This window comes from Xenopus tropicalis, chromosome 3, assembly GCF_000004195.4.
Source record: "Xenopus tropicalis strain Nigerian chromosome 3, UCB_Xtro_10.0, whole genome shotgun sequence".
Lineage (NCBI taxonomy): Eukaryota > Metazoa > Chordata > Amphibia > Anura > Pipidae > Xenopus > Xenopus tropicalis.
Window position 1 is genome coordinate 101903241 of NC_030679.2, and position 26260 is coordinate 101929500.

Sequence of the window (26260 nt, forward strand, 5' to 3'; positions counted from 1 at the left end):
GAGAGTGGGCCCATGGTCCAGGGTTTTCTGGTGGGCCCCTGCCATCTCAGTCCGACGTTGGTTCCGTCTAAATATATATATGGTTTTTTACGGTGAAAGCTGTGATGTTGTGGAATTCTCTCCCTGAATCAGTCGTATTGGCAGATACATTAGATAGCTTCAAGAAGGGGTTGGGTGTATTTTTAACAAATTAGCAAATGAGGACATTTATTAGTACAAAGTTGATCCAGGGACTGGTCTGATCTTGTAGTCAGGAAGAATTTTTCCCCTCTCTGAAGCAGATTGGAGAGGCTTCATGTGAGTGTTGTTGACTCTGGATCAGCTAGCAGTTAGGCAGGTTTTTATATAGGCATAAAAGGTTGAACTTGGTGGACATGTGTTTTGTTTTTAAACCTATGTTACTATGCATGTAGGTCTCTCCAGTCTCTTTATCTGTGTAGTTGTAGCTCAGAGACACAGGAACACCCTGAACCTGAGCCATTATTGCCTACAGCTTTCACTTGCTGATTTTAATGACAGTTGTAATTGCCTGCACCTAGAAGAAGGCCAAAAGTTCAAGCTATCTGGCACAGTGATGTTTGGTGCTGAGCTGAGGATAGTTCATTAACAACAAAAATGGAGAGGGCTGAGGTTTAAAATAATTTTGCTAGACTTTGTGCTGTAGTAGTTTAGGTGGATCTTCTCATTACAACATAACACCTTTTGAGATGGAACCCCTAAAAGCCTTTAGCCAAAGTCTAACAGGGATCCTTTGCACACTATCTGCATTGCTTTGGATCTATAGGATTAGGAATTCTGGGCCACTTTGCATGATGCAGGCTGATAATCCTGATAAAATCATGCAGTACTAACCTTCTGCATTTACTCCTCTGGTACAATGTTCCGTAGGTGTGTGATTATTTGCCCTAGTTGGGTAATTTTTATTTTCTTAGCCTCACCACTAAATAAAAGCACTGGCATCAATAAAATTGATATCTTAGTACTGCACACACTTTGATTATCACAAGACTGCTTATTTCTCTTAGCAAAACACTATTAGCTTTTGTTGACCTTAAAAAATGAGCTCATGTCTCCCCCTTCAGAGGGAAAAGTCCAACAATGGTTTCATTCTCAACCCAAGAATGGTATGTCACAAGTCCATTTTTGTGATTTCCATGGGTGTTTGGTGCTGTAATTGTAGGGCAGATGATCCGGATATGGTTATTGTCAGTCAGTATGGGATATGGCTTGCTCATATACAGACCTTTCTCTGCGCATCTCCAGCCCAGCTCTTATCCGATGGGATATAAAACCGTATGATTAAACAAGATCTCTTATTGCCCTGAAGGATTTTTGCTTTTTTTCTGCCTAACGGCTGGAAAATGGAGAACAATTTAGATTTTGCTTATGTTAAAGTGAGTACACTATGAAAACCAGGTCTTGTATGTTTGTTTATATGTGCACCAGCTACTTGTCGCCGCTACAAAGTGCAAGAAAATATCCTGCCATAAACAGTACTGAGAATTGTCTCTGTAAAAACACAGGTAGAGACAGTGATCAGAATTGTCTGTTTTGTAGCTGCGACAAGTAGCTCTGTGTGTCATTGCCCTTACTGTTACTAACCCTACAACAGAGGAACCTTTTTTAACAACCCTGTGATAACAGCTGATATATTTATAATATAGGCATGCTTTCTTGTTGGACTTTATCTGTGTTTATTGTATTTTTATTTCTCCTAAAAAGCAGATTTGGCTGATAAATGAATGAATACATTTATTGGCATTGTGAGGTACGCCAGCTACATAAGTCATCAAACTCTTTGCTGTCCAGATATAAGAGCTTATCTACAAATGCAAGCACAACTGCAATTTGCAAAAATGGAAGCAGAATAGTGCACATTAATGCTATATAGAAAGGCACTTGGGTCCTTACTTGCTACAGAGCAACTTGCAGTAACAACAAGTGATAGCAGTTGTGAGCATGGGTGCAAAAGAAACCTGGAATTACTGGAAGCCTGGACATGCTTCTTATGTACTGTCCCCTTAGTGTCATGCAACCATTGCAACAAACTCATTTCTGCCTATTGAATACAGTTATTGATGCCATGTGTCAAAAGTTAAATGCAGTGCAATGTAGTGAAAAAGTGTGCAACGACTTGAATGCAATTTACCAAAACGCTAATTAGTGTCTGCATTGCCCACACCAAGATGCAGCATATGCTTTTTAGTGTTAAATTCTGGTTAAAAAAAGTTGGGGTTTCGGTAAAAACATGGCAATTTGTGTATCTGCATTGTTCCAAGTTCCAAGATTGTGCCAGATTCGGAGCACATTGTGTAACTAAGCAGCTATGTAGGAACATAGCATTCTGAGGAGTAGCCCAGACTGCACTGCCTTGGCAGTTTTGGATCAGTGTGTGTTGGCCCTCAGTGAGTGGCCTCAGTGCCAGACAAATATTTTCCATAGTGGTAAAGCATGATCATGTATTTGACTCAGCAATACGAAGACAGAGAAAGGAAGCTGAATAGAAGTGCATGCATAGTAAACAGACACTGAATCAAATATATGAGCATACTTCTGTGTGATTCATAGCTATGCAACTCAACTTTGCTTTGCCAGTGCAAGACATTGCACTTAATCTGATCACACAGAATTTTTCTTGGATGCTATTGCATTCCCTCTCTAAAATGTACTATCCATTTGGCTTTGTTGAATCTTGAAGAGGACTGTCAAATTACATTCATTATTGAATTTTGAAGTTAAGGAAAATAAGCCAGTTTAGGGAGTACTGCCTGCCCTGCCTAAATCTCTAATAACTAGAGAGCAGAAAGGACAGAATGCACATGTTCTTTTGTCTTTAAAGGGGTTTTAAATTAACATTTTTAAATTAACTTTTAGAATGATGTAGACATTGATATTCTAAGATCACTTGCAATTGGCCTTCATTTTTTAATTTTGTAATTTTTTTCAGTTACTTAACTTTTTGTTCAGCTGCTCTCCAGTTTGGTATTTCAGAAGCAATCTGATTGCTAGGGATTTACCCTAGCAACCAGGCAGGGGTTTGATTGAATGACGGGAATATGAATAGGATACATGTATATTTCAGAAAACCGAAGCTAAACTTTAAATACTGTATATTGTCTCTTCTAAAAAGAAACCCTTTTTTCCTAGTCTCATCTGTTCTTGTCATTCACATGGCCTGGTCTTTATTAAAATGTATTGTGATAGATTTTTAAGGTAATGACACAAGTGTTGCATTTTGTCTTTGATAAAACAAGACAATTGTGTAATCCTGTGAAAATGCCTTCATATGTGCTTTTGTGCCTTTATGCAATTTAAGTATTGTACCTGCAGCGATTCTCAGCATCGACAATGGCAAGTCATTTCTGGCATTTTATTGCTGTGACAAAACCCAGCTAGTGTGTGTCATTGCCCTAAACATTTTTTAATTGTAAATGCTTGATCAGTGAATGCACACAAGTGTTTATAAAACACTATTTACTAGTTAGGTCAGAATCATTACTTTTTATGACCAGAATGGGCCTTTCTTATGTACCGAAACTTTGTTCTAAAGGCAGGTGATCCCTTGGAGTGAAGGTTGGTTTTAGATCTGCAGCAGGTGGATTGCCATAGGGTGCTTGTGCTCGTGTAAAGTAGGATCACTATTAGATGTAATTAGATGAAATCTAATGCAGGAGCTTATATCTGTACGAGAGCATTGACCGGAACACCCGTACTGTTTTCCGTACGGAAGTCAAAAGGTCCTGTGTGCCATTAGCCTAATGTTGCATTCCAGAATCACTGCTTTGCACTAAATAACCCTGACTTTTACAAAATAAGTGAATTAATGGAAGTTGTATTTTTGGAATTCAGATAAGTAGCATGAAAGGGATTTACTACAGGGCTGCAAGGTAGTTTTTGCTCATCGTTGTCCTGCTTTATTTTAAAGGGGCAATGCCTTTCTTTTACTGTAAAGGGCGAAATATTAAAACCTTGCAGCTGGTTCCCTGTGCTGTGCTTGATATGAATGGCATGAAAGGAGCAAGTGTTAGATTCATCCTGTAGAACATTCAGGTCATTACAATTCTTTCCACATGGTCCTCATAGATACACTACTCATTGTAGCTCTTTCTTTTGATCTATATTTTGTATTTAATTAGATGTTATTATTGTATTGACCCTGTATTGACGCTGATGTTACAAATTGTAACTGTGGGATTTGGAGGATGCTGGCTGAAAGTAGGCTGAGGACACTACTGTTAAATTTTTTTAAGTCTCAAAGCAGTCAGCCAGATCGGAAGGAGAACACGGCGACAGCTTTAGGTAACTTTTAAACCATATTATTACTTTAAAATCATGAAAAAGCTGGGTAGAGTTCCCCGTTGAAATTAATACACTTTCAAGTCTCCTCTCAATGTCCCTTTGTAGCACACAGCCCCAGTGTATCAGCCAATGAGAACTAAAGCAGTAAATGCCTTTGGTGCTATTCCCTTAATGATTTGTGCTCAGCAGCCTCCAGCTCTGTTCCTAGGCTGTTTGTTTGACACCGGCACATTAAGCAAAAGTGCATACTTGTGAGCTCAGCCAGCAGTTACACCCAAACCAAACGGATTAGTAATATGCTCACCCATTTTATGGCTATAACTTGACAGCACTTGAAAACATTCTTTTCTTTGAAATCATATGGAGCCAAGATCACGTGTACAAGGCTGGGTATAAAGGAAGGAATGTGTGCTGCCGTAGAACCTAGCCTTCAAGTATGTCATGCTCTCCTTGTTAAGAGTGCCTCCAGCAGAAGTGATTGCCACTCAATGTAAATGTGTGACAGCAACTCTTCTACAACTCCATGCAACCCTGCAGCTGCATCATTTGCTGGTGGGGAAGAGAGTATTTCTGGTAGAGTTAGTTCAGCAACAGCAGGAGAGCTGCAGGCTCTGTACAGTTTGCACAAACATGGAAATTGTGGTGATTAGCATCGAAGTACTGATTAAGTTCTATCAACCGTTTTGTGATAAGGGAATAAGGGCCAGAGCAGTGATCCCAAACCAGTGGCTCATGAGCAACATGTTGCTCTCCAACACATTGGATGTTGCTCCTAGGAGGCAAGTTTTGGTTTGAATGTGGCTCAGGGGTAAAAAAAAAAAGGTTGGGGACGCCTGGGCTAGAGCATGTCTTGTTAATTAACTATGGAATTATTAGTTAAAATCCCTATTAAAGAGATTCACATTTACCAAAAGAATATTGCAATAGCCGTGCATCACTTTCCCTGCAGATGCATGAGTCAGACATGCACTTATTATCCATGTAGGTACTTCTTCTGCCTCTTCAGCCAGTTAAAATACTTCCAGTTAAGCCTCCAGCTCTCGCAGTGCAATGTCAATTGTAAATATGTTTAAAAATTTATCATTTTTCAGTTTTCAGTTATATGTTTATTTTATGCAGGAAAATTGCCTAGAATTATAGTTGCATCATTACTAAAAATGTTATTAATGTATAGGTAGACTTCCCCCTTAAGATTAACACATTGGTTATAAATCATCCCTCTAACAAGGAGACTTTGTACCATTTGAGTGCTAAGGGGGGTGATCGTAACCATAAACAGCAGGTAGGGCGATAACTAACCATCATTTAATTTTACTGGACAGGGTTCCATATTCAAAAACAAGGTACAAATGGCTATATTTGTTGCACTTTGTGCCCCTATCACACATTTAGTGCCCATAAGCACAAACAGAGCCATAGCTTTGGGGGCCCCGTGTACCCCCGACCACCCGCCTGCAGCTGCAGGGTCTGCTTCCTCAGTAGTCGCACTACTGGCCACAGGTCTAGAATGAAGTGCAAAGACCTGCAATTTGATGTCACAAGGTGCAGAGTACAACTATGTCAGGGATGCACTTACTTTATAACTAAGCACTAAGGGTAATGCCACACCAGGCTGTTTCTTCGCCTGCTTTTAAATGCAGGTTGGGAAAAGCCAATATATTTTCATCAGCTCTGTAGTGTAAGTGCCCTAATTATTAAGATTGTGTAAGTATTTGGAATTTTTGTTATAGGAGGCTAAGCATGTCTCTTCTTCTTATGTATCAGACCTTATTCTCTTATTTGACCCCTGCACTGTTTCTGTGATTCCCTAACCTTTGTACTAAATTCCTCCTACTTCTTTCTTTATAATATTAAAAGGCAGTGCGATCATTTCAGTTTCTCTGAGACGCATTCAGTGTGTGACTGTAATTCCATTTAAATTGCATTTTTTTTTTCAACCCTGAACTGCTTTTGAAATGCCTGTTTTGCTTATATAACCAAAGTATTGCTAATCTAAAGCAGATATTAGCTCATGTACATCACCCTGTGCACATGTATAATTCAGTATAAGGGGAGTACTTAACATTGTAGACAAACATCTCCTGTGATGTTGCCCATAGCAACCAGTCAGCAATTAGATTTGAATGCAAAAGCAAAGATCTGATTGGTAACTATGGGCAGCATCATCAAAGATGTTTGTCTCTAATGTATTCTCCTTAGTGTGTAACAAAAATGAGGCAAACATTAATGAACATTTAATTAGGAAGTGCTAGATTGGGGATGATCCATAACTACTACACAGATACAACTTGCCAGTGTCTGTACAGGAAGAATTGGCCACTTAACAATAACACTATTTTTCTTTTTAACCTTATTTTTCCCTTACCCTTACAAAATAGCAGTGGCAGCACTACTTGTCTATAGGGCACTATAATGATTTCAGCAGGACCCCCTTGTTTCTAAGATGATTAGTCGCTTCAGAGGAAGTGGCACTTGGCAACAGCACAAGTAACTGTCAGTTGGCAACTGTGTTATTGGCAATTTCCTGAAAATGCTGATTTCTGAAGTTACAATAATCAGCTAGCATGTACCCAACTCTGACTCACTTTCCCTCCCACCTCCCTTCATACTCTCATCTAATGGGGTTATGTCATATGATAACCCTCTTTTATTCTTTTAGTACAACTACAACCCCATTCTCCAAAAAAGCTGGTACACTCTGTAAAATATAAATAAAAACAACAGGATGATATGCAAATCATTTAAACCTCATATCAAATTGGAAATAGTACAAAGACAACATATCAGATGTTGAAACTGAGAAATGTTAGCGTTTTCTGAGAAATATCTGCTCATTTTGAATTTGATGCAAGCAGCACATTTCGAAAAAGTGGGACAGGGGCAACTGAGGACTAGAAAAGTTATGTATAGCTAAAAAGAGTGGATCTCAGGGAGGCTGGGTCTCTCAGAAGTAAAGATAGGGAGGGTACCCCATTCTGTGAAACTCTGCACGGGGGCAAATATTACCATGATTTAGAAACAGCATTCCTCCAGATAATACTGCAAAGAATTTGGGGAAATAACAGTACATAATATCAATAAAAGATTCAGAGAATCTGGAGAAATCTCTGTAGGCAAGGGACAAGGCCCAAAGCCACTATTGGATGGCTGTGATTTTTAGGCCCTCGGGCAACACCAGGGGCAAGCCAAGCCAACCGGGCACCCTAGGCAACCTCGCCCTCTGCACTCTCCCCCTCCATGTGTGTGCGCACACACGGGCATTGCCCCCACAGGAACAATGACAAGGGAACGTGGATTAGAGGTAGGCAGGAGAGGTACCTGCCCTGCCCCCCCCCCCATTGTTGCTCCATAGGATGGTGCCTCTTCTGACTACCCCTAGTTTCAGTCCTGGGCAGCACTGCATTAAAGACAGACATGATTCTGTAGTGAAAAATTACTTACAAAATCATTGTAAACACGGGTTGTTACCGCATCCACAAAATTGAAGAGGTGCTTAAAATGTCATTCTGTATTTTGTTATCCCAGTTACCTTCTATGTTGAGTCAGTGAGGCGGTTCTCATGCAGTAAAGGGGCAGTCTGCTTGTTATTTCCGGGAATGTAACAAAATGATAAAGAGCCTTTTTCGTCTTCTCAGGAAAGTGTACAGTCTGCTGATGTTTGCATGTGATTAAGACTCACTGGGATTCTCGCATGAAATGCCATTTAATAATGTGTACTTGTTAGTCTGCCTTGTCCTACCTCCTGAATTTTCATCAGGCCCTCTCTGGCATAGTGAGGGTTTAGACTGGGTCATGTATTCATTTTTATAAGATACATTGAAGTCCTAAGAATAAAAAAAAAGGGGTAGGTTTAAATATAAATTTTATGAAAACTTAAATAAATACATTTAATTGCCTCACTTGCCTAGAGACTTTTAGAATAGTAGACGTATATGATACATTGGTTTGGGGAATATCGAAATTAAATTCACCCATGAAAATAAACAAAAACACAAGTCACCCTACCCCCCTTTTTTTTTCTTTACCCATATACTTGAAAATTAAAATAAAAAATACAAATAAAAATCATTATGCAGTTCAGCTGTAGTAAATGGCCAGTGTCTCAGATATGGGGAGTTTAAATGGGGATGGTACATTTATAAAATAGATAGTAACTGAATCAATTCTTTTTCTTGTTTCCTATTTTTCTATTGTGGAAGACCAGAGATGCCTGAAAGAAACACTTGTCTAAATAATGAGACTTCCCCATTTATAAATGTGCCATTAAGGGGGAGGTGTGGTCATATTACAATGCAAGAGAGTGCTTGTGACTGTGCAGTACTCAAGCATTTATAATTTAGTTTTATTATTAGTTCCCTTAAGACCTTTTATCCCAATGTAGGTAAAAAAAAGTAAGTAATTTTGGTACCCAGAGCATTTGACTTCTCTTGGTTTCCTTGTCTTTCAAGGATTATTGCATAGGAAAACCTGACAATTTGAATAAATGTTTGTTAGAGCCATATAGAAAGTCATTTGTGTAGCCAGATTTGGCCTGCTAAATATATACTTAACTTTAATATAAAGATGAGAAAGGGAAAGTTGTTTTTTTTTTTGTTTGTTTTATTATTAATGTTCATCTAGTACTCTTAATACATGTGTGGGATCACCTTTCTTTAAACCTATTATCCAAAAAGTGCTAAATTACGGGAAGGCCATCTCCCACAAAGTCCATTGTAACCAACTAATTTAATAACAGTAATAATAAACCAGAACTTTGTACTTGATGGTAACTAAGCTGCATGAAGTGGTGCCAAAGCAATCCTATTGGGTCTAATTTATGTTTAAATATATTTTGACTGACTTAAGGAGATCCAGATTACAGAAAGATCTGGAAAACCCCAGGTCCCAACCATTCCAGATAATAGATCCTATACCTGTACCATATAATAAGGGAATAAGACATCTAGGACTCTCACAAATTACTGAAATAATTATCTCCTAGTGATGTTCAGTGCTACTGGTTTGTGATATATTAAGCATCTATCTGCTGTGGCTATAGAGTAGCAGTTCTGTCTCCATGGTGATCCATGTTACGCAGTTTACTATGAGAAGGATTCTTGGGAAGAATCTCTATATCGGTACCAGAGAATAGAATACATTGCTGACTTGTCTCAGACATAGACTGATGCTTTAATGAGATCAGTACTTAAACACAAAGGGATTTATTTATTAAAATTGGAGACAAACATCACTGGTGATGATACCTAATCAGATCTTTGCTTTTGTTTTCCAACTTATAGGTGACCGTTAAATCTTATTTCTGATTGGTTGCTTTGGGCACCATCACTGGTGATGTTTGTCTCCAATGTTAATACACCCCTTGGTGTGTAACATATACCATGCGCAGCTCAGAGATGATTAAACTTTCATCAATGTCTTCCAGAAATATTTCAATTGCTTGGAAAAATTTGTGGCCATGTGTTGCTATAGTGTTCCTGACCATCTGTTGGTTCTGCTTTGTGTGTGTTGCCAATTACTGTGTACATTTCTCAGTAAAGGTGATTGGATGAGTGCATGTGTTCTGCTACATATCATCTCATGTGACAATGATAATCGTACATGATATCAGCCATTCTTCTTTGCTTGCAGTAGTAGGATTTTCAAGGAGAATATAGCACACTGTATAAATAAAGGATAATATTAACTGGACAATAAGAAGCAAAATCATCTTCCATCAGACACGGGAGCAACGATTCCGATTAGAAGAAAGGAGGAAGCTGTGGAATTCTCTCCCTGTATCAGTCGTGCTGGCTGATACATTATATAACTTCAAGAAGGGGCTGGATGGCTTGTAAGCAAATGAGGGAATACAGGGGTATGGGAGATAGCTCTTAGTACAACTTGATCCAGGGACTGGTTTAATTGCCATCTTTGGGTCAGGAAGTAATATAACCCTATGCAGAAAACTGGAGCGACTTCAGATGTTTTTTTTTTTTTTTTTTTTTTGCCTTTCTCTAGCTAGCAGTAATTCAGCTTATATATAGACAAAAAAGGTTGAACTTGATCGATGTGTGTCTTTTTTCAACCTAACTTGCTATGCTTATAGGACATCTCTCTCTCTCTCTATCTACTCTGGAACCTAACACCCAATAGGTCTCTCTAGCACTTTTTTTTCTGTACCAAATGCTTGGTATCAATACTTGCAAGCCTTTAAAATGATTTTAAGTATTAAGACCTGAAGGCATGATCTACTCACTTTGTAAAGTTGCTAATTAAGCAGTCTACTCTCACCAAGTACAAGAAAATAATTGATGATGGGTCTTGCCTTGGGCGCTGTCATGCATTGGCCCTGCTCTGTATACATGGCCAGCATTAAATCTGTAATGATAGATGTACTCCCTGTATCTGATGCACATGAAATGGGCCAAATTGTACCTGAGCTCAAATGGATAAATAATTGTTTTTGTAACTGAGCCCTTAGAGAGCTTTTTCTGTCATTCATTAAAGTTCTTCGTTTTTAAATTTCAGGCACTTGACATCTCTGTGGGAACTTTTAAAATAACTGCTTATTAGATCTAGACTGGTAAAGGTGTGGGTGCACTCAAATTTACTGTTTAGTAAATCTCGCATCATGTTATTCCATGCAGTTTTTATATAAACAGCAACAATCTTTGTCTGCTGTCATGAGATTGGGACAGAGTAGGGAGGGTCAGCTGGGCTGGCAGCAAATATGGACCACCACCTAACCATGACCCACTGCAGGGGGCAGTTGGTTGGTCTTATTTTAAACTATCTTAAAGTTTTTCATATATAGCTATGGGTGCGTACTAAGGAACTCTTTTACTCTGTGTATGAATAATATGATCACACATATTGCACCCATGCCTAATAATTAAGTAATGTTTAGTAATGGGTGTAACTTTACCTTTTGCTAGCAGTTTATATAGAAGAAGGGGCTAGATGTTTGTTGTAGCTCCCATAATTCAAAGCTTTAGGCAGGTAGGGTTTGGCACCTTTTCTCAATTGCCACTTTCTTTCAGTGAATATTATTGCCTCCTTTTGTACTGGAAAGTTCACCAGGCCAGTGCCAGTCCAGAGTGTTGGCCCAGGATCTAAGTTTAGTGATTAAAAGTCAGCAGGAATGGAACACAAATAGCAAATGGTCAGACTATAAGGATAACAATTAAAAGCCAGAAAGAAGCAGAATAGATAGGCCAACTATTGAAAAACCGTAAACAATAAAATTGAAGCCCATTTGAAAAGACCATCTATAACATTTAAACGTTCTAAAAAGGGAAATTCCACCTTTATTGCCACTACTGGAAATGCTATGCTTGTCAGCATGCACAGGGTTAAACATCCCATTTCTGTATGCTAAGACATGCTTTATTATCTCCCTTGGTAGGAAGTGTGACTGGCAGCAGGGGCAAAGGGCTGATTAAACTGCTTTCATTTGTCGCTCGCCCACCCTCTTTTTCTGACAGAGTTATTTATCAAAGTACATTTTGTTTCTGCTCCAAATGGTAAAACATACCATGAAAATCATAATATTTTATATTAATTGTCAGCAAAAAGGGACAAGAGAATCAATGCCAAAGAGCATTTGGCTTTCTAGACATGAGAGCTGTTCCTTAATGCAAAGCCTACTGTGTTATGTTGTGTTAGTCTGCTGTGGCACAGCACGTACTAGTGAATAAAATGGTCATTTCCACTAGCAGTACATCACTGAGTGCAGGGCTGTCCACAGAACGGATATAACCCTCAAAGAGTTAATGGCCCCTATTATGTAGGACCCCCTTTTTTACCTGTGAGCCACATTCAAGAGTTAAAAGGGTTGGGGAACAACACAAGCATAAAAAACTTCCTGGGGGTGCCAAATAAGGGCTATGATTGGCTATTTGGTAGACCTTATATTGACTGGCAGCCTACAGAAGGCTCTGTTTGGTAGCACACATGGTTTTTACGCAACCAAAACTGGCCTCTAAGCCAGAAATTCAAAAATAAGCACCTACTTTGAGGCCACCAGGAGCAACATCCAAGGGGTTGGGGAGCAACATGTTGCTCACGTGCAACTGATGTAGGATTTTCAAAGGGACCGTTTTTCAAGATACCGTTTATAATAACTTGACCCCCCCAACATATGACTGCTGCATGCTATGACATATTGGTTCTCCCTTCATGGTGAGCCAGTGACTGAAATACTGTTTGATCAAATGTTGTTTTATGTTAAAGAATATCTTAAGGGGCAAGGCCACAAAGGCCCGTGCCTAGGGCAGCACAAATTTAGGGGCGGCATGCCGCACCCATATGGAGCAATGGGGACCAGACACACAGAAACTTTAGCACATCCTCTTCCCACTGCTCCATATGCGAGTGGCACACACGCGTGTGTGGGGAGGGGGGAGGTGTTGGGAGTTTGGTGGGTGGCTCAAGGGGGCAGCGCCCTATTCTCGAATCCGGCCCTGTCAACATGCATCCAAAATGTAGGATATTATGTATAATATATCTGTTTTTAAATAAAATTGTTCATGGTTAATTATTGTTCTTACTCAACCTTTTTTTGTCTTTCTGCAAATAACTTATCCATGTTTGTTAGCAGCACATTGCAAACTGTGGACTGGAATCAGCCAGTCAGTAAAATAGTGACTACAATTTAAATGTTGGACATTCAGTATTGTTTTGTGTCCCAGCAACAGCCAATCCACTGCCATGAGATTTTGCATTTATACTATACTGGGGCAGGGCTGGTGGCACAGTTGGAAAGGGCATGTCCCAGTGGGTGTGATTGGCTGTACTTCATTAGGTAATTAAGATGATCCATTAGAAACAGTCATTATCTTTAAGGCTCTATAACAGTATGTAACATTGTGTAGTATTGATTACAGACTCCATCTTCTGAAATATGAGATCTTGGATCTTGTGTCAGATATACAAAAGGCGATTTGTGCTCTGTTGTTTTATGGAAATAGCATTCATTTCTGCATATTGGATTTCACATGGATTTATTTTTTCATTGCAATAATGGATAGATGTAGATGGGTTGTCAAGGCATTAGAGCAGTATGAATATATATTCTTCTTATTTTGGAGAAAATGGTCATAATTTAAACTGACCGACTCAAGTCTTGTTCGCCCTCATGTATGAATGCCCAGGAAATTGGTCAGTATGATTAGATGAGAAAAAAGAGAGCACACAATAACAAGCAATGAGAGACAATCCAGCTTAATTTGTAGTGGGACCGTCACTGGTCTTGGTGTATTATATAAATATGAGGAACTGTTTTATCTGGTGTTGTTGGACAGGAAAAAAATACTAAATAAGACACATGTTGTGCATCAATGTTATAGGACCTTTTACAATATTATTAATAATTGATTGTATCCCACAGTTTGAAATAATATTTTGCAAAATGGGGGCAATTATCTTTTATAATACACAGGTTTCAGTAAGTCATGTGTGCTATATTAACAAATGATAAAAATGACATCATTGTGTATTGTAAAGTGATATCTGCAGGTTGATGGTAGTATTTCAGCAATTGTGCTCAACTTACTACACATTGCCCATTGACTCATTTGGTTCAGATGGATCATTATGTCATCACATTATCATACATGTTACCGTTTGTGCCATCTGTATGTCATCAGGCACATGGGTCCCTCATCCTTGCTTATTTATTGGTACCACCTATATAAAAAAATAAAGGACTTTCACATTTGACATCTGTCATGAAACTTACAATAATGCTGTTAGGGTTGCCACCTTTTCTGGAAAAAATACCAACCTTCCTGTAGTTTTAACCTTTTTTCCTAATGATAACATTGGCATCTGGGATAATTTTCACTGGACAGGTGGCAACCTTAAATGCAGTGATATTATTAATTTATTATAATTATTATATGATTTATTATGTTGTTGGTATATAGCAATGGTATCAGCTTATTATATGCCTATATACCTGATATTCTTATACACTGGTTTTCTGTAATATAGCTATAACGCCATTTTTGCTTTATTTGTGCAGCATGCAAGGGTTTGGATCCCTGACCCGGAGGAAGTATGGAAATCTGCAGAGATCCTCAAGGACTATAAGCCTGGGGACACTGTTCTTCGGTTACGTTTGGAGGAAGGCACGGTAAGGAAAAACTGTAACATTTATTTAATGTTTCCTTAGTTGTTATACTGCATTCCTGCCAACTTTGATAAATGTGGATGTTTTAGTTATTCATCTTTGTCCCTCAAAGTATCCAGACATTAGACTCCAAAATGCCCTAACTATACCCCTTTCCCAGGGTGCCCTCTTTCTGTGAGATACTGTTAAAATACCATATGTCATTTTGTGATTCGTTTTTAGTAGGCAGAGACTGAAAATAATTGAGTTTTTGTACCATATATTTTCAGGACAGTGGGGGTAATATTAATTTACAGAGTGTGATACTAAGCTGTTCATAACAACAAGTTTATCCTGCCATTTATCTTATCTAATGCTGGTATGTGGGAAAGCATCAAGCACACTTTTATAATAATGTAGGTGCAGCACAAAGTACTGTAGATATGAGGTGCTGCATGAATTCCTCCAGGCGTTTGTGGGCAGAGCATCAAAATAAATGGGGCAAATTCAGGCAGCTGTTTCTAGTATGAAAAGTGGACAAAGTTTTCCCAAACAGTATAATGCAATAGTAACTGTATCCTCTGTCAACTCTGACTTATTATCTCTAAAAACTGCATATATAAAAATAAAACACATCACTGGATTGCAAATGACTAAATTAAATAAAAACTTCTTGCTTTTCCTGGACATAATTGCAATTATGTGACTCATATAAACAATGCTGTTAACCCAAATCACAAGGGAGTTGGTCGGTTTTCTATTTTTGGCTGAACGTAAGCATGGCTACTAAACAAAGCAAGAAAAGTTTATGACATTGTTCATATTGAGGCACATATTGTTACAGAGACTTTAATTAGAACAAATTATACAAAGGGGCAACTCTACCATAGTTTGTACCCCAACCTCATTTGTGGTATAACACCCCTACAAAGTGTAAGTAGAGCTGATGTCACTAGGGCTGTATTTGGATGACGTTCCATTGCAGGAACTGCTTACAAAGCTTGTTTTTGATACATTGTACAGAGAGATACTGTAAAATTGTCATGTTTTAATTATGGCACAAATGACCATGCTAAGGGAGATGTTAACCTAATAATTAACTTTTTATTGTCTTGTAAATAGGCGTAATATCGGCTAATCTTCAAATATTCTATTGTTTTTTTATACTTCTTGGGCCATTTTTATAGTTCTTGGGCCATTTTGGTGTTACTTTGGCCTTGTGTTTGGAATAATTGTCCTGCTGAAAAGATGAACTTTGTCCCAAGATTAAGGTTTTTGTACACTGAATCAAGTTCTTTTGCAGTATTTTTGCCCACTCACAGCAGATGTAAAGCATTATAACGCCACCATAGTTCAGTTTAGGTATGATGTTTTTCAGGTGTGGGAAGTATATGATTTGTGCTGCTCATAATGCTGGGTCACTCTCTTTTTGACAAATAGGTCAGGGAGAAACAACCTGCAAGCATTGCCCATTGGTGTAAAATATGCCCACAATGTAGTGTAAAATAGTTGCAGAAGTGTCAATACAAGAAATATACAGGATATGATAATTAAGGCTGCACCAAATCCACTATTTTGGGATTCAGCTGTATTGCGAATGCTTTACAAAAGATTCATCTGAATCCTGAACCGTATCTGAATCCTAATTAGCATATACAAATATACAAACTTGCATAGGCAAATAGGTTGACAAAACGATTGAAGTTTTGTGTTTATGTAAAGAAAAATCACGTGAATTTTTGGATTCGGCTAAATCCGAATCCTGCTAAAAAAAGGCTGAATCGCAAAAAGAATCCCGGATTCCTGAACCGAAACTGGACCCTAGTACTAAGTACATCAACTGGTCAGGAATTTTCTTTGATAAAAGTATAGACAGTGTTGTGTTGTAAATATTAGATGCTGTAGTATTGTCCTGAAGTAAGATTTGTGTCTCTCTGCTTTTCTGTAAGGCCTTTCATCCTTAACTTGGATCTTGAACATCATCTTGTACTTTACCCTGATTATCTCTAAGTTTCTAATTCATCCAAGCAGTGTTTTAAGACGCCAAAATGTCGTTAGCTATTCCTATGATCTAATCTTCAGCAGCGGTATAGAAACTGTACTCATTCCCACCTTCTGTCCTCAAGGATTTGGAATACCGTCTCGATGCCAAGACAAAGGAGCTCCCCCCTCTGAGAAACCCAGACATCCTGGTGGGAGAGAATGACCTCACTGCCCTGAGTTATCTCCATGAGCCAGCTGTACTTCACAATTTGAAAGTGCGATTTATAGACTCCAAACTCATTTATACCTACTGCGGTAAGTGACGCCGAGTCCATTTTGCTTTGCAAAGTAATAACTGCTAAGAATACATTTGCGCTTGTTGATTGATAGCTGTCATAGAATTCGTTTAAGGCAAGGTATCCATGACATTTTCCACTGGGTCATCCTTTTAAAATAATGAGTATATGTCTGGGTTTCCAAAGGAATTTGTTACCTTGTTAATAAAATACAGTTAATTCATTCATTGTTCAGTAATGCTCGCTGTGTTATATCTGTAGTTTATGGACTGCTTTTATAAAGAATATATTTTTTTCGCAAAGACATAAAGCAAGCTGGTTGGACATCACTGTTTGTTTGATTAAAGGGGCAGTATGCCCTCTTGTTCAGCTTGAGCTCAATAAATAGGACTGAACATACATTGTTTAATTGCAATTTTATTCATGGTTTTTGTTATTAATCAGCTTTAATAGGGAGACTAAAGTTGCTCTATGCTTAGTTGTTGTGAGGAAAATAATTTGAAAAGCATGTTCAGCACAAGCCCTATTCAATGAAATCATGCTGAACAAGAGTATACTTCCCCTTAAAGCAGCAAAAGTTTGTCACATTACAGACACTAGGATCAGTGTTGCTATAGCATCTCTCTGTAAACATTACAGGATAACCTCTGCCAAAACATGCAAAAGAACCACATTTACGATCATGTACAAATTAGAGATGCACCAAATCCACTATTTTGGAATTCAGACAAATTCTGAATCTTTCATGAAGGATTTGGCCAAATCCCAAACCAAATTGGTACATCCCAAGTACAAACAGAAGCATGAGCTGCACTGTGCAGAAAGTATTGTGTTCTGTGTTTAAATTAATAGACACATGGCACAGAGTTTACCCAAAAATGATTTAAAGTTTTAGCTTCATGATTTTGAACCATGTTGTGAGAATATTGTAATCCATGACCAAATAACAAATGTAACGTTTATTTGTATTAGCATTTGGATTGAGTATTGGTGAATTTCAGAGACATGAATAGCCATGTGTTTCAGCCATGACTGGTGCTTTCCATTTATATAAATTACTGGAGGAACAGGGGGTAATGGGCATTCCTGTATAATGTGTCTCTATCTTGTGCCTGTGCTTCTATGTATTTTCTTTGTCAAAATATTTTGCTTTGGGCCAACAGCACAATGGCCACGGCTTGCCTCTCTTCTCCTACTTTTTTTTTCAGCAGATAGAAGCCAATGCACTCGCCTCCATTGTGCTACACACGGAGTGGATATTGTCAGAAAAATTGTGAATTTTGCATTCTCAAACTGATATCTGTTACTTGTTTCTGTATACAGGTTGATACCTAGCCTGTGCAGTGACACAGAACGAGGAGTGTATTGGCTTCTCCCCACTTTTTTCCGTTTTTTTTCTCAGGCAAAGAGAAGCCAATACACTCCTCTCCATTGCTCCTATGTTGTGACTGGGAATGCAATAGATTTTTATGACTGGGAACATTTCACTTCTGCTAAAGTGAAAGGGACTAAAGGGACTGTTCTTGATTCTTTCTTTTTGTCTTTTTCAGGCATTGTTCTTGTAGCTATAAACCCTTATGAGCAGTTACCCATCTATGGCTCAGACATCATTAATGCATACAGTGGGCAGAATATGGGGGACATGGATCCCCATATTTTTGCGGTGGCGGAAGAAGCATATAAACAAATGGCCAGGTTTGTAGAATGTAATTTGCACTCAATACCATGTATTTACTTTTATGATATGGACCCTTGCGCTGTACTGATAACGTTATATATCTACATTGCACATTTTAGTTGGCATCACTGCGATCAAAATGGAAGCGCAACATTTGGAAGAACCACACATGCACTAGTAATATTCATGCTCATGCCTAAGTGCATGTTTGCCAGCTTTCCATATCTTCTGCAAATGATTTAAATCCTGTCACTTGCATCTGTTGCTTGTAGAGGACGTTCACCTTCAAATATAATTATAGAATGTCATTGATGGATGTATTCTATGCAATGTTTCATTTGGTATTTTATTATTAGTCTTTGTAGCCCTTGCACAAAATCTGGTCGTCTGAGTTGCTGACCTCATCAGCCAAAAAAACAAACAAAACAAAACACTGTGAGGCTTCAATTTAAGTGTTCTGTTAATTTGGTGTTGCTTATATTTCTATTCAGGATCTCTACAACTATTCATTTATGTTCTTACTTCCATACAACTACCTGATAATTAGGCCCTTGCAAGCAGATAGTAATTTAAATTTTAAACCCAACATCTTTGTAGGCTGGAACTAGGGCTGGGCAAGCCCTCACTGATCTATAGAGAACATGAGCTCTATAATGATATTTTAATGAACAGAGGTGAATACGAATGTTAATACCAATGCAGATGTAAGTGGTCAATTAATTAGAGCAGTAAATAACCAGACATTGTTTTTTCTGTTACTGTACTCCCCTGTATGGCAAGCTACTTAAAGGACACATGAACCCCAAAAATAAATTTTGCCTTATAAAAAAAAACATAATTCCAAGCAACTTTCCAATGTGGATTTATTTAACATTTTTAGCTCTTTAAAAGTTATTTGTAAATGTAATTGCTTTTGAAAACAGCATTTGCTAAACTCCAGGTTGTTACTTTTTAAACAGTGTTGCAAATCCCAGGCTCCTCCAGCAAGTCTGTCAGTCTGCTGCCTTGTGTTACATTGTTTCAAACGCCAGAGCCCCCAGGGCAGAGAATAGAAATAGACAGGCAGACACTACTTCTAATAGCAATTATATCTGCAAATAAGTAAAAAAAACCCATTGTAAATTTGTAATAAATGTATATTGCAAAGTTGCTTAGAATCGTTTTCTTTTATTAGGCAAAAAATTATATTTTGGGTTGATTTTTTCCTTTAACCATCCTGTCAGGAACGTATGTGTATCTTTTTCGAAGAATTGAAGATGGAATTGAGCCATGCAGCTCTCCATTTTTGGTGATTCTCCAAACCTTCTCACAGTTAGTAAATCTGCCCTCCTGTACAAAACATCCTAAATGTTAGTGATTATTTTAGTGCCTCACATTTTAGTTGTAAAACTTGAGAGCTAACTGAAATATAAATCCACTCCAGTAACGTTTCTCTTTTTTGATTGGTTCTTAAGTGAAAAATCAATGCAGCAAAAATGACCAGGAGTTATAAAACAGTGCCAAGTTTTTTGTTTAAGAGAGACTTTCCTAGTACAGATGGTATAATGGCCTACAGCACACATTTATTTTACAATTAATTCTGCTTCCTGTCATTGCAGGGATGAGCGCAATCAGTCGATTATTGTAAGTGGAGAATCTGGAGCGGGGAAAACGGTCTCTGCCAAGTATGCCATGAGATACTTTGCAACAGTCAGTGGTTCTGCCAGTGAAACAAATGTTGAAGAAAGAGTGTTGGCCTCCAATCCCATCATGGAGGTAAGACAAGGTCTTAATATTTGGGGATTCCTCTGCTGGTGGTTAGAGTGCAACCATTTATTGCTATGCAAGCCTCTGTCTTGGTTGTGTGGATTTAACCTTTGGGAGCAGTGAAGCTTATGACTGAAGATCGATAAGGCTTAGGTTTATGACGATGACCCTAGCATCCAGATACAATCTTAGCTTTCACAGAATTGTAAGGCAAATTCAGTTATGGGATTCATTTTAAATCATTAGGACCTAAGGTATTCTGGATTAGGGATCTCTCTGTAATGTAGTGCCCCCTGATTTAAAAGAAAAAAAAATCTTTAAACATTAAAAAAACCCTAATAGGAATTGTCTGCCATTTATGTTATTTTATGCTAGTTGAGATAACCTCAAGCAAATCAGAACAAATGAATGAAGAATTATTTGCTAGTGTAGATGAACTTCTCTCAGAAGGACATGGAACCAAACATTAACTTGTTGAGTCACCTTAAATCCTATTATTGTCTCCAAGTATTGCTCTGTGTTGTTAATACGTACAGATAAAATGATAGGAACAAAATGTCATAATGTGAACACAAAAATGAAGTGTCAGGGGCATCAGTGAGAGCATTGTATTGTTCTCATTAGCTTGAATTTTAGACATTCTGTTGGGCTGGGTAGATGGTAGTCAATTCTTTTTTCATAAAAAAAAGAATAAAACAAATATAGTTAATCCTTATGGGTTAATGGTTATGGGTTAATGGTATAAAGCAGGGTTACCTATGCTCTCTGTTTAGAGAAGGTATAGGCAACATTAATAAACACAGCCTTACTGTATATTTTGGCTGTTAGCTATTACACTCTCCTTATAGTGTCAACCACTAACCCCTATAAACACATTGTTTTAAAGCACTACAAATATTTGCTTATAATATTATTTTCTATATTACAAATACAGTAATTGTCTTGTGTTCTGCTGTTATTCAGAAGCCTCTGTGCTGTTCATTGATCGCAGACATGGGTAGAAATAAGACTAGCAAGGACCACATAAATTCTGTGGGGCTTACACACACCCCCTGTATAGTTACATATAGTTACATAGTTACATAGTTACATAGGGTTGAAAAAAGACCATTGTCCATCAAGTTCAACCCATCCGAGTAAACCCAGCACACAACCTATACTAACCAATCTATACACTCACATACATAAACTATATATATACAACCAGTAATACTAACTGTAGATATTAGTATCACAATAGCCTTGGATATTCTGCTTGTTCAAAAACTCATCCAGGCCCCTCTTAAAGGCATTAACAGAGTCTGCCATTACCACATCACTAGGAAGGGCATTCCACAGCCTCACTGCCCTCACCATGAAAAACCACCTACGCTGCTTCAAATGGAAGCTCCGTTCCTCTAATCTAAAGGGGTGACCTCTGGTGCGCTGATTGTTTTTATGGGAAAAAAGAACATCCCCCAACTGCCTATAATCCCCTCTAATGTACTTGTACAGAGTAATCATGTCCCCTTGCAAGCGCCTCTTTTCCAGAGAAAACAACCCCAACCTCGACAGTCTCACCTCATAGCTTAAATCTTCCATCCCCAGTTTAGTTGCACGTCTCTGCACTTTCTCCAGCTCATTAATATCCTTCTTAAGGACTGGAGCCCAAAACTGCACTGCATACTCAAGGTGAGGCCTTACCAGGGACCTATAAAGAGGCAAAAATATGTCCTCATCCCTTGAGTCAATGCCCTTTTTTATACAAGACAGCACTTTATTTGCTGTAGTAGCCACAGAATGACACTGCCTGGAATTGGACAACTTGTGATCTACAAAAACCCCTAGATCCTTCTCCATTAAGGATGCCCCCAACACACTACCATTCAGTAGATAGTTTGCGTTTATATTATTTCTACCAAAGTGCATAACTTTGCACTTGTCAACATTGAACCTCATTTTCCAGTTTGCTGCCCAGTTTTCCAATTTTGTCAAATCGCTCTGCAAAGCGGCAGCATCCTGCATGGAACTTATAGTTTTGCACAATTTAGTGTCATCAGCAAAAATAGAAACAGTACTCTCTATGCCCCCCTCCAGGGCATTAATAAACAAGTTAAAAAGCAAAGGACCAACGACTGACCCCTGCGGTACTCCACTAACCACACTGGCCCAATTAGAAAATGTTCCATTTACCACCACACTTTGTACTCTATCCTTCAGCCAGTTCTCTATCCAATTACAAATATTATGTTCTAGGCCAATATATCTCAATTTGATCATTAACCTTCTGTGAGGTACTGTATCAAACGCTTTAGCAAAATCTAAGTAGATGACATCAACTGCCATTCCAGCATCAAGGTTCCTGCTCACCTCCTCATAAAAGGCAACTAAATTAGTCTGGCAAGATCTGCTACGCATAAAACCATGCTGGCACAAACTAATAGTATTGTGAACTGCAATGTATTCAACTATCCTATCCCTTATTACCCCTTCCAGAAGCTTTCCTACTACTGATGTCAGACTAACAGGCCTATAGTTTTCAGGCTGAGAACGAGATCCCTTTTTAAATAATGGCACCACATTAGCAATCCGCCAGTCTCTCGGCACCATGCCAAACCTCAACGAATCCTGAAAAATTATGTGAAGAGGCTTGGCAATCACAGCGCTCAGCTCATTTAATACCCTGGGATGAATCCCATCCGGTCCTGGACCTTTGTTTACCTTTACATGTTCAAGTCTCTTTTGAATTTCCTCCTGAGTGACCCATGCGTCAGTAGCTAAATTACTAGCACTGGGTATATTAAAAGGGAAGCCTTCATTAGCTGGCTCCTCAGATGTATAGACAGATGAAAAATAAGAGTTCAAAATTTCTGCTTTTTCCCCGTTCTCATCAACCAATGTACCCCCCCGTGATAATAAGGTTCCCACCCCTTCTTGCTTCATTTTTTTACTATTCACATAATTAAAAAATTATTTTGGATTCTTTTTACTCCTAGCTGCAATATCCCTTTCCATCTCTATTTTAGCTTGCTTGATAGCTTTTTTGCATGCTTTATTTGCTTCCTTGTACCTGATGAAAGTTTCCGCTGTCCCAGCTAACTTGAATGCTTTAAAAGCACGTTTTTTATTACCAACCTCAACCCTAACTCTTTTATTCAGCCATAAAGGTTTTGCTTTGCGATGCCTCTCCTTGCTTACAAGGGGGATATACTGTTGTGTATACCTGCAAAGCAATGTTTTAAAGATGTTCCATTTTCCTTCTGTGTCTAACCCCATGAAAAGCCTTTCCCAGTTGACACATTGCAGAGATGCCCTTAAACTGGCAAAATCTGCACGTCTAAAATTAAGCGTTTTAGTTACTCCCTTATAGAGCTGTCTCTGCAGCATTATCTCAAAGGAGACCATGTTGTGATCACTGTTCCCCAAATGCTCACCCACACAAATGTTAGAGATAAGTTCAGTATTATTAGATATTACCAGGTCCAAAATAGACTCATTCCGAGTAGGTTCTTGAACCACCTGAAATAAAAAGTTGTCATTTAGCATATTTACAAACCTACTAGCTTTTTCTGACTTAGCCACCCCATTACTCCAGTCAATGTCCGGATAATTAAAGTCCCCCATACCAACAACTTGACCCAATTTTGAAGCCTCCTCCATTTGCAAAAGTAGCTGGGACTCATCCCCCTCATCTATACGGGGTGGTTTATAGCATACACCAATGATCATTTTCTTTGTGACCTTCAGCCCTACTGAAATTTCTACCCAGGCAAGGATATAGTATTTAATTGGTGCGCAAACCTTGTCAAAAGTTTTAAAATAAGAAGTTGTAGAACAAATCATCTTTTGAGACATAGGTACCATTTTTTTTATTTATAATTTTAATTTAGTAATTTAGTTCATGTGAAAGATGTGATATTGGTTGTGGGATGCATTTAATTGAAAGCTAGGGAAGGGCCCATATCACCATGCCTGATTTAGGGGTTCTTTGTATTTGATCTGAGCCTCAGATTGCTTGGTTATTACCTTTAGAGAATGAAAGCACCCAGCTGGATCAAAGAAAAAGATTATTCTGCGAGTTATGGAAAGATTACTCTGCTTTGTGACATTAAAAAGCTAAATTAGTTAGACAGAGTCTCATGACTTCAAGTTTATAGGGTGAAACTAAGCACACTTGTGCTCAAATGTCATGTGTTGGTCAGGGAAGGAGAATGGCATTTTGGATATCTGACTGGATATTTGCTGGTGCAATTCTTGTTAGTCAAGCATGGAATAAATACTGGGACAGACAGATTTCAGCTTACAATTGAACTGACTTTAGTTCCTTAACTGAGGGGACCCAATAAACCATGTTTTACAAAGCCTTATATTGACCAATTACAGATTTTAGTTATCAATCTATACTCTAAAACTCTAACTACAAATAGCAAATGTAAAAATCACTGCCATATTAAAACAACCTATGTTTTTGTTTTACCAAGGATTAAAAAAAATTTCTTTCTTTCTTTTCCAATGACACACATATGGCTGAGCGAAACACTCAATACCACTTTGAGTGGTACCACCTGTTGTTTAGATGACACGTGGCCAAAAACACTGACATTACCATAATTCATCTTTTGGTGTATCTTCTACAGGCTTTTGCCCCGCCATGTGTAAAAACCCTATAGCAGAGTGGACTTACAGACATGGCCTAGTAGAATCTAATATGGAATCGTTTTTCAAGTTTTAACTTCAGTGTATTGTGTATATCCAATCCAACTTGCCAAAATTGCATTCTGCTGGCCTTTACTTTGTAACATAATTCTAAAGAGTTGGACAACCAAGAAAAACTCGAACCTTGAATAAAAATCATTTTGGTCATTTCTACACAGCCAGCAGCCTACTTCTTATAACAGAGCCTCCTGTTCAACCCTTATATTCTGCTAGTGTAGCTGTCCTTTTTTAAAAACTGCAAGCAAATCAAATACTTTGTACATTGGGGCAGCTTACCTTTCGATATTTGCCACTGGCAGGGTAGGGAGAATTTTAGCCATGCCCTGAGTCCATCATAGTCACTTTTAGTTACACCAAGCACCCATCCCTCTATCAGCTTCTCTCCTTTTAGATCTGCAAATCTGCACTGTGCAACCTAAATATGGACAACATGACTGGTTCTGGAGGGCTGTAATATAAGATGCAAAGAATTGTGGTTCGTAATACAATAAACGAAGACTGACTAAACTTGGCTGTGTATAGGTTCAATTTCTTAAACATTAGGCTAACATTGCATTTTTGCCCATGGCATGATCAACAAAACCTGCTCTAGCCAGCTACAAATCGCTGCATGTAATAGAAAACTTCTGTTTCTCAACAGAAACACTATTACTGAAATCTTAATTTTGTGTATGATGCAAAGTAGTCTCAAAATCAGAATCAGCTGACATTTTGGTAGTAGTTTCCCTTTTCCCTGATGCTAAATAGAAATGCTTAACCTTTGGGCTTGAGAAATGCTATCTTAACAGAACAGGTCTGACATGCACAGTCCTTATTAACAGATATTCTTTGTGTTGGCAGTTCAAACATTTTTACACAAAACATATCTTAAATCACATGTCTATGGGAAAAAGTCATGCTGTCTGTCTAAATTATATGTAGGCATGAAATGTAATGCTTCTCCCAGCAGACATAACTGAAATTCTATCATTTATAGAAATGATCACGCCTACTGAGCACATGGCAGAAGACCACCTTTGAATAGGTATATGTTTGTGCAGCCATGGGAAAAAGAGGTCTTTAATATTGTCTAAAACTGGGCAGATTGCTTAGAAAAAAAACATCCACATTAAGGTATTTTGGGGCGCTGTTCTTATAAATACCCACAAAGCTGCAAGTTTATGAAAGTTATGTTTATAAGTGCAACGTGTGCCCACTGCAGTCTTATGCACATATTTCTCCACTATGCTTGGGGCCAAGGATTGTCTTAACACTATCGTAACAAGCCGACAATGAACAGGCTGCTACTACATATCTGTGCCTTCACTTAGCAATAACCTGCAAAATGTAGCCTTTGTAGAACCCGCACCCAACCCACAACCACTCTGTACTCTACTTTTAACCTTAAACCACCTGACCTCAGGGTAAATCCGCAGATCCTGCAGGTTGCTGGTCAACCTGCACATCACTCCTTTGCATGACAGAGAATTGGGT

The 26260-nt window shown here is 38.4% G+C and overlaps 1 protein-coding gene across 14 annotated transcripts in view; it reads left to right on the forward strand.

Moving 5' to 3' along the window:
* myo5a (myosin VA) overlaps window positions 1-26260 on the forward strand; it is a 99270-nt gene that overhangs the window by 16604 nt on the left and 56406 nt on the right. For all 14 annotated transcript variants that reach the window (XM_031899180.1, XM_031899183.1, XM_031899181.1 and 11 more), the window contains exons 2-5: window positions 14303-14413; window positions 16516-16687; window positions 18219-18363; window positions 19945-20101. In XM_031899180.1, coding sequence (XP_031755040.1) covers window positions 14303-14413; window positions 16516-16687; window positions 18219-18363; window positions 19945-20101 — 585 coding nt within the window. The remainder of the gene's footprint in view (window positions 1-14302; window positions 14414-16515; window positions 16688-18218; window positions 18364-19944; window positions 20102-26260) is intronic.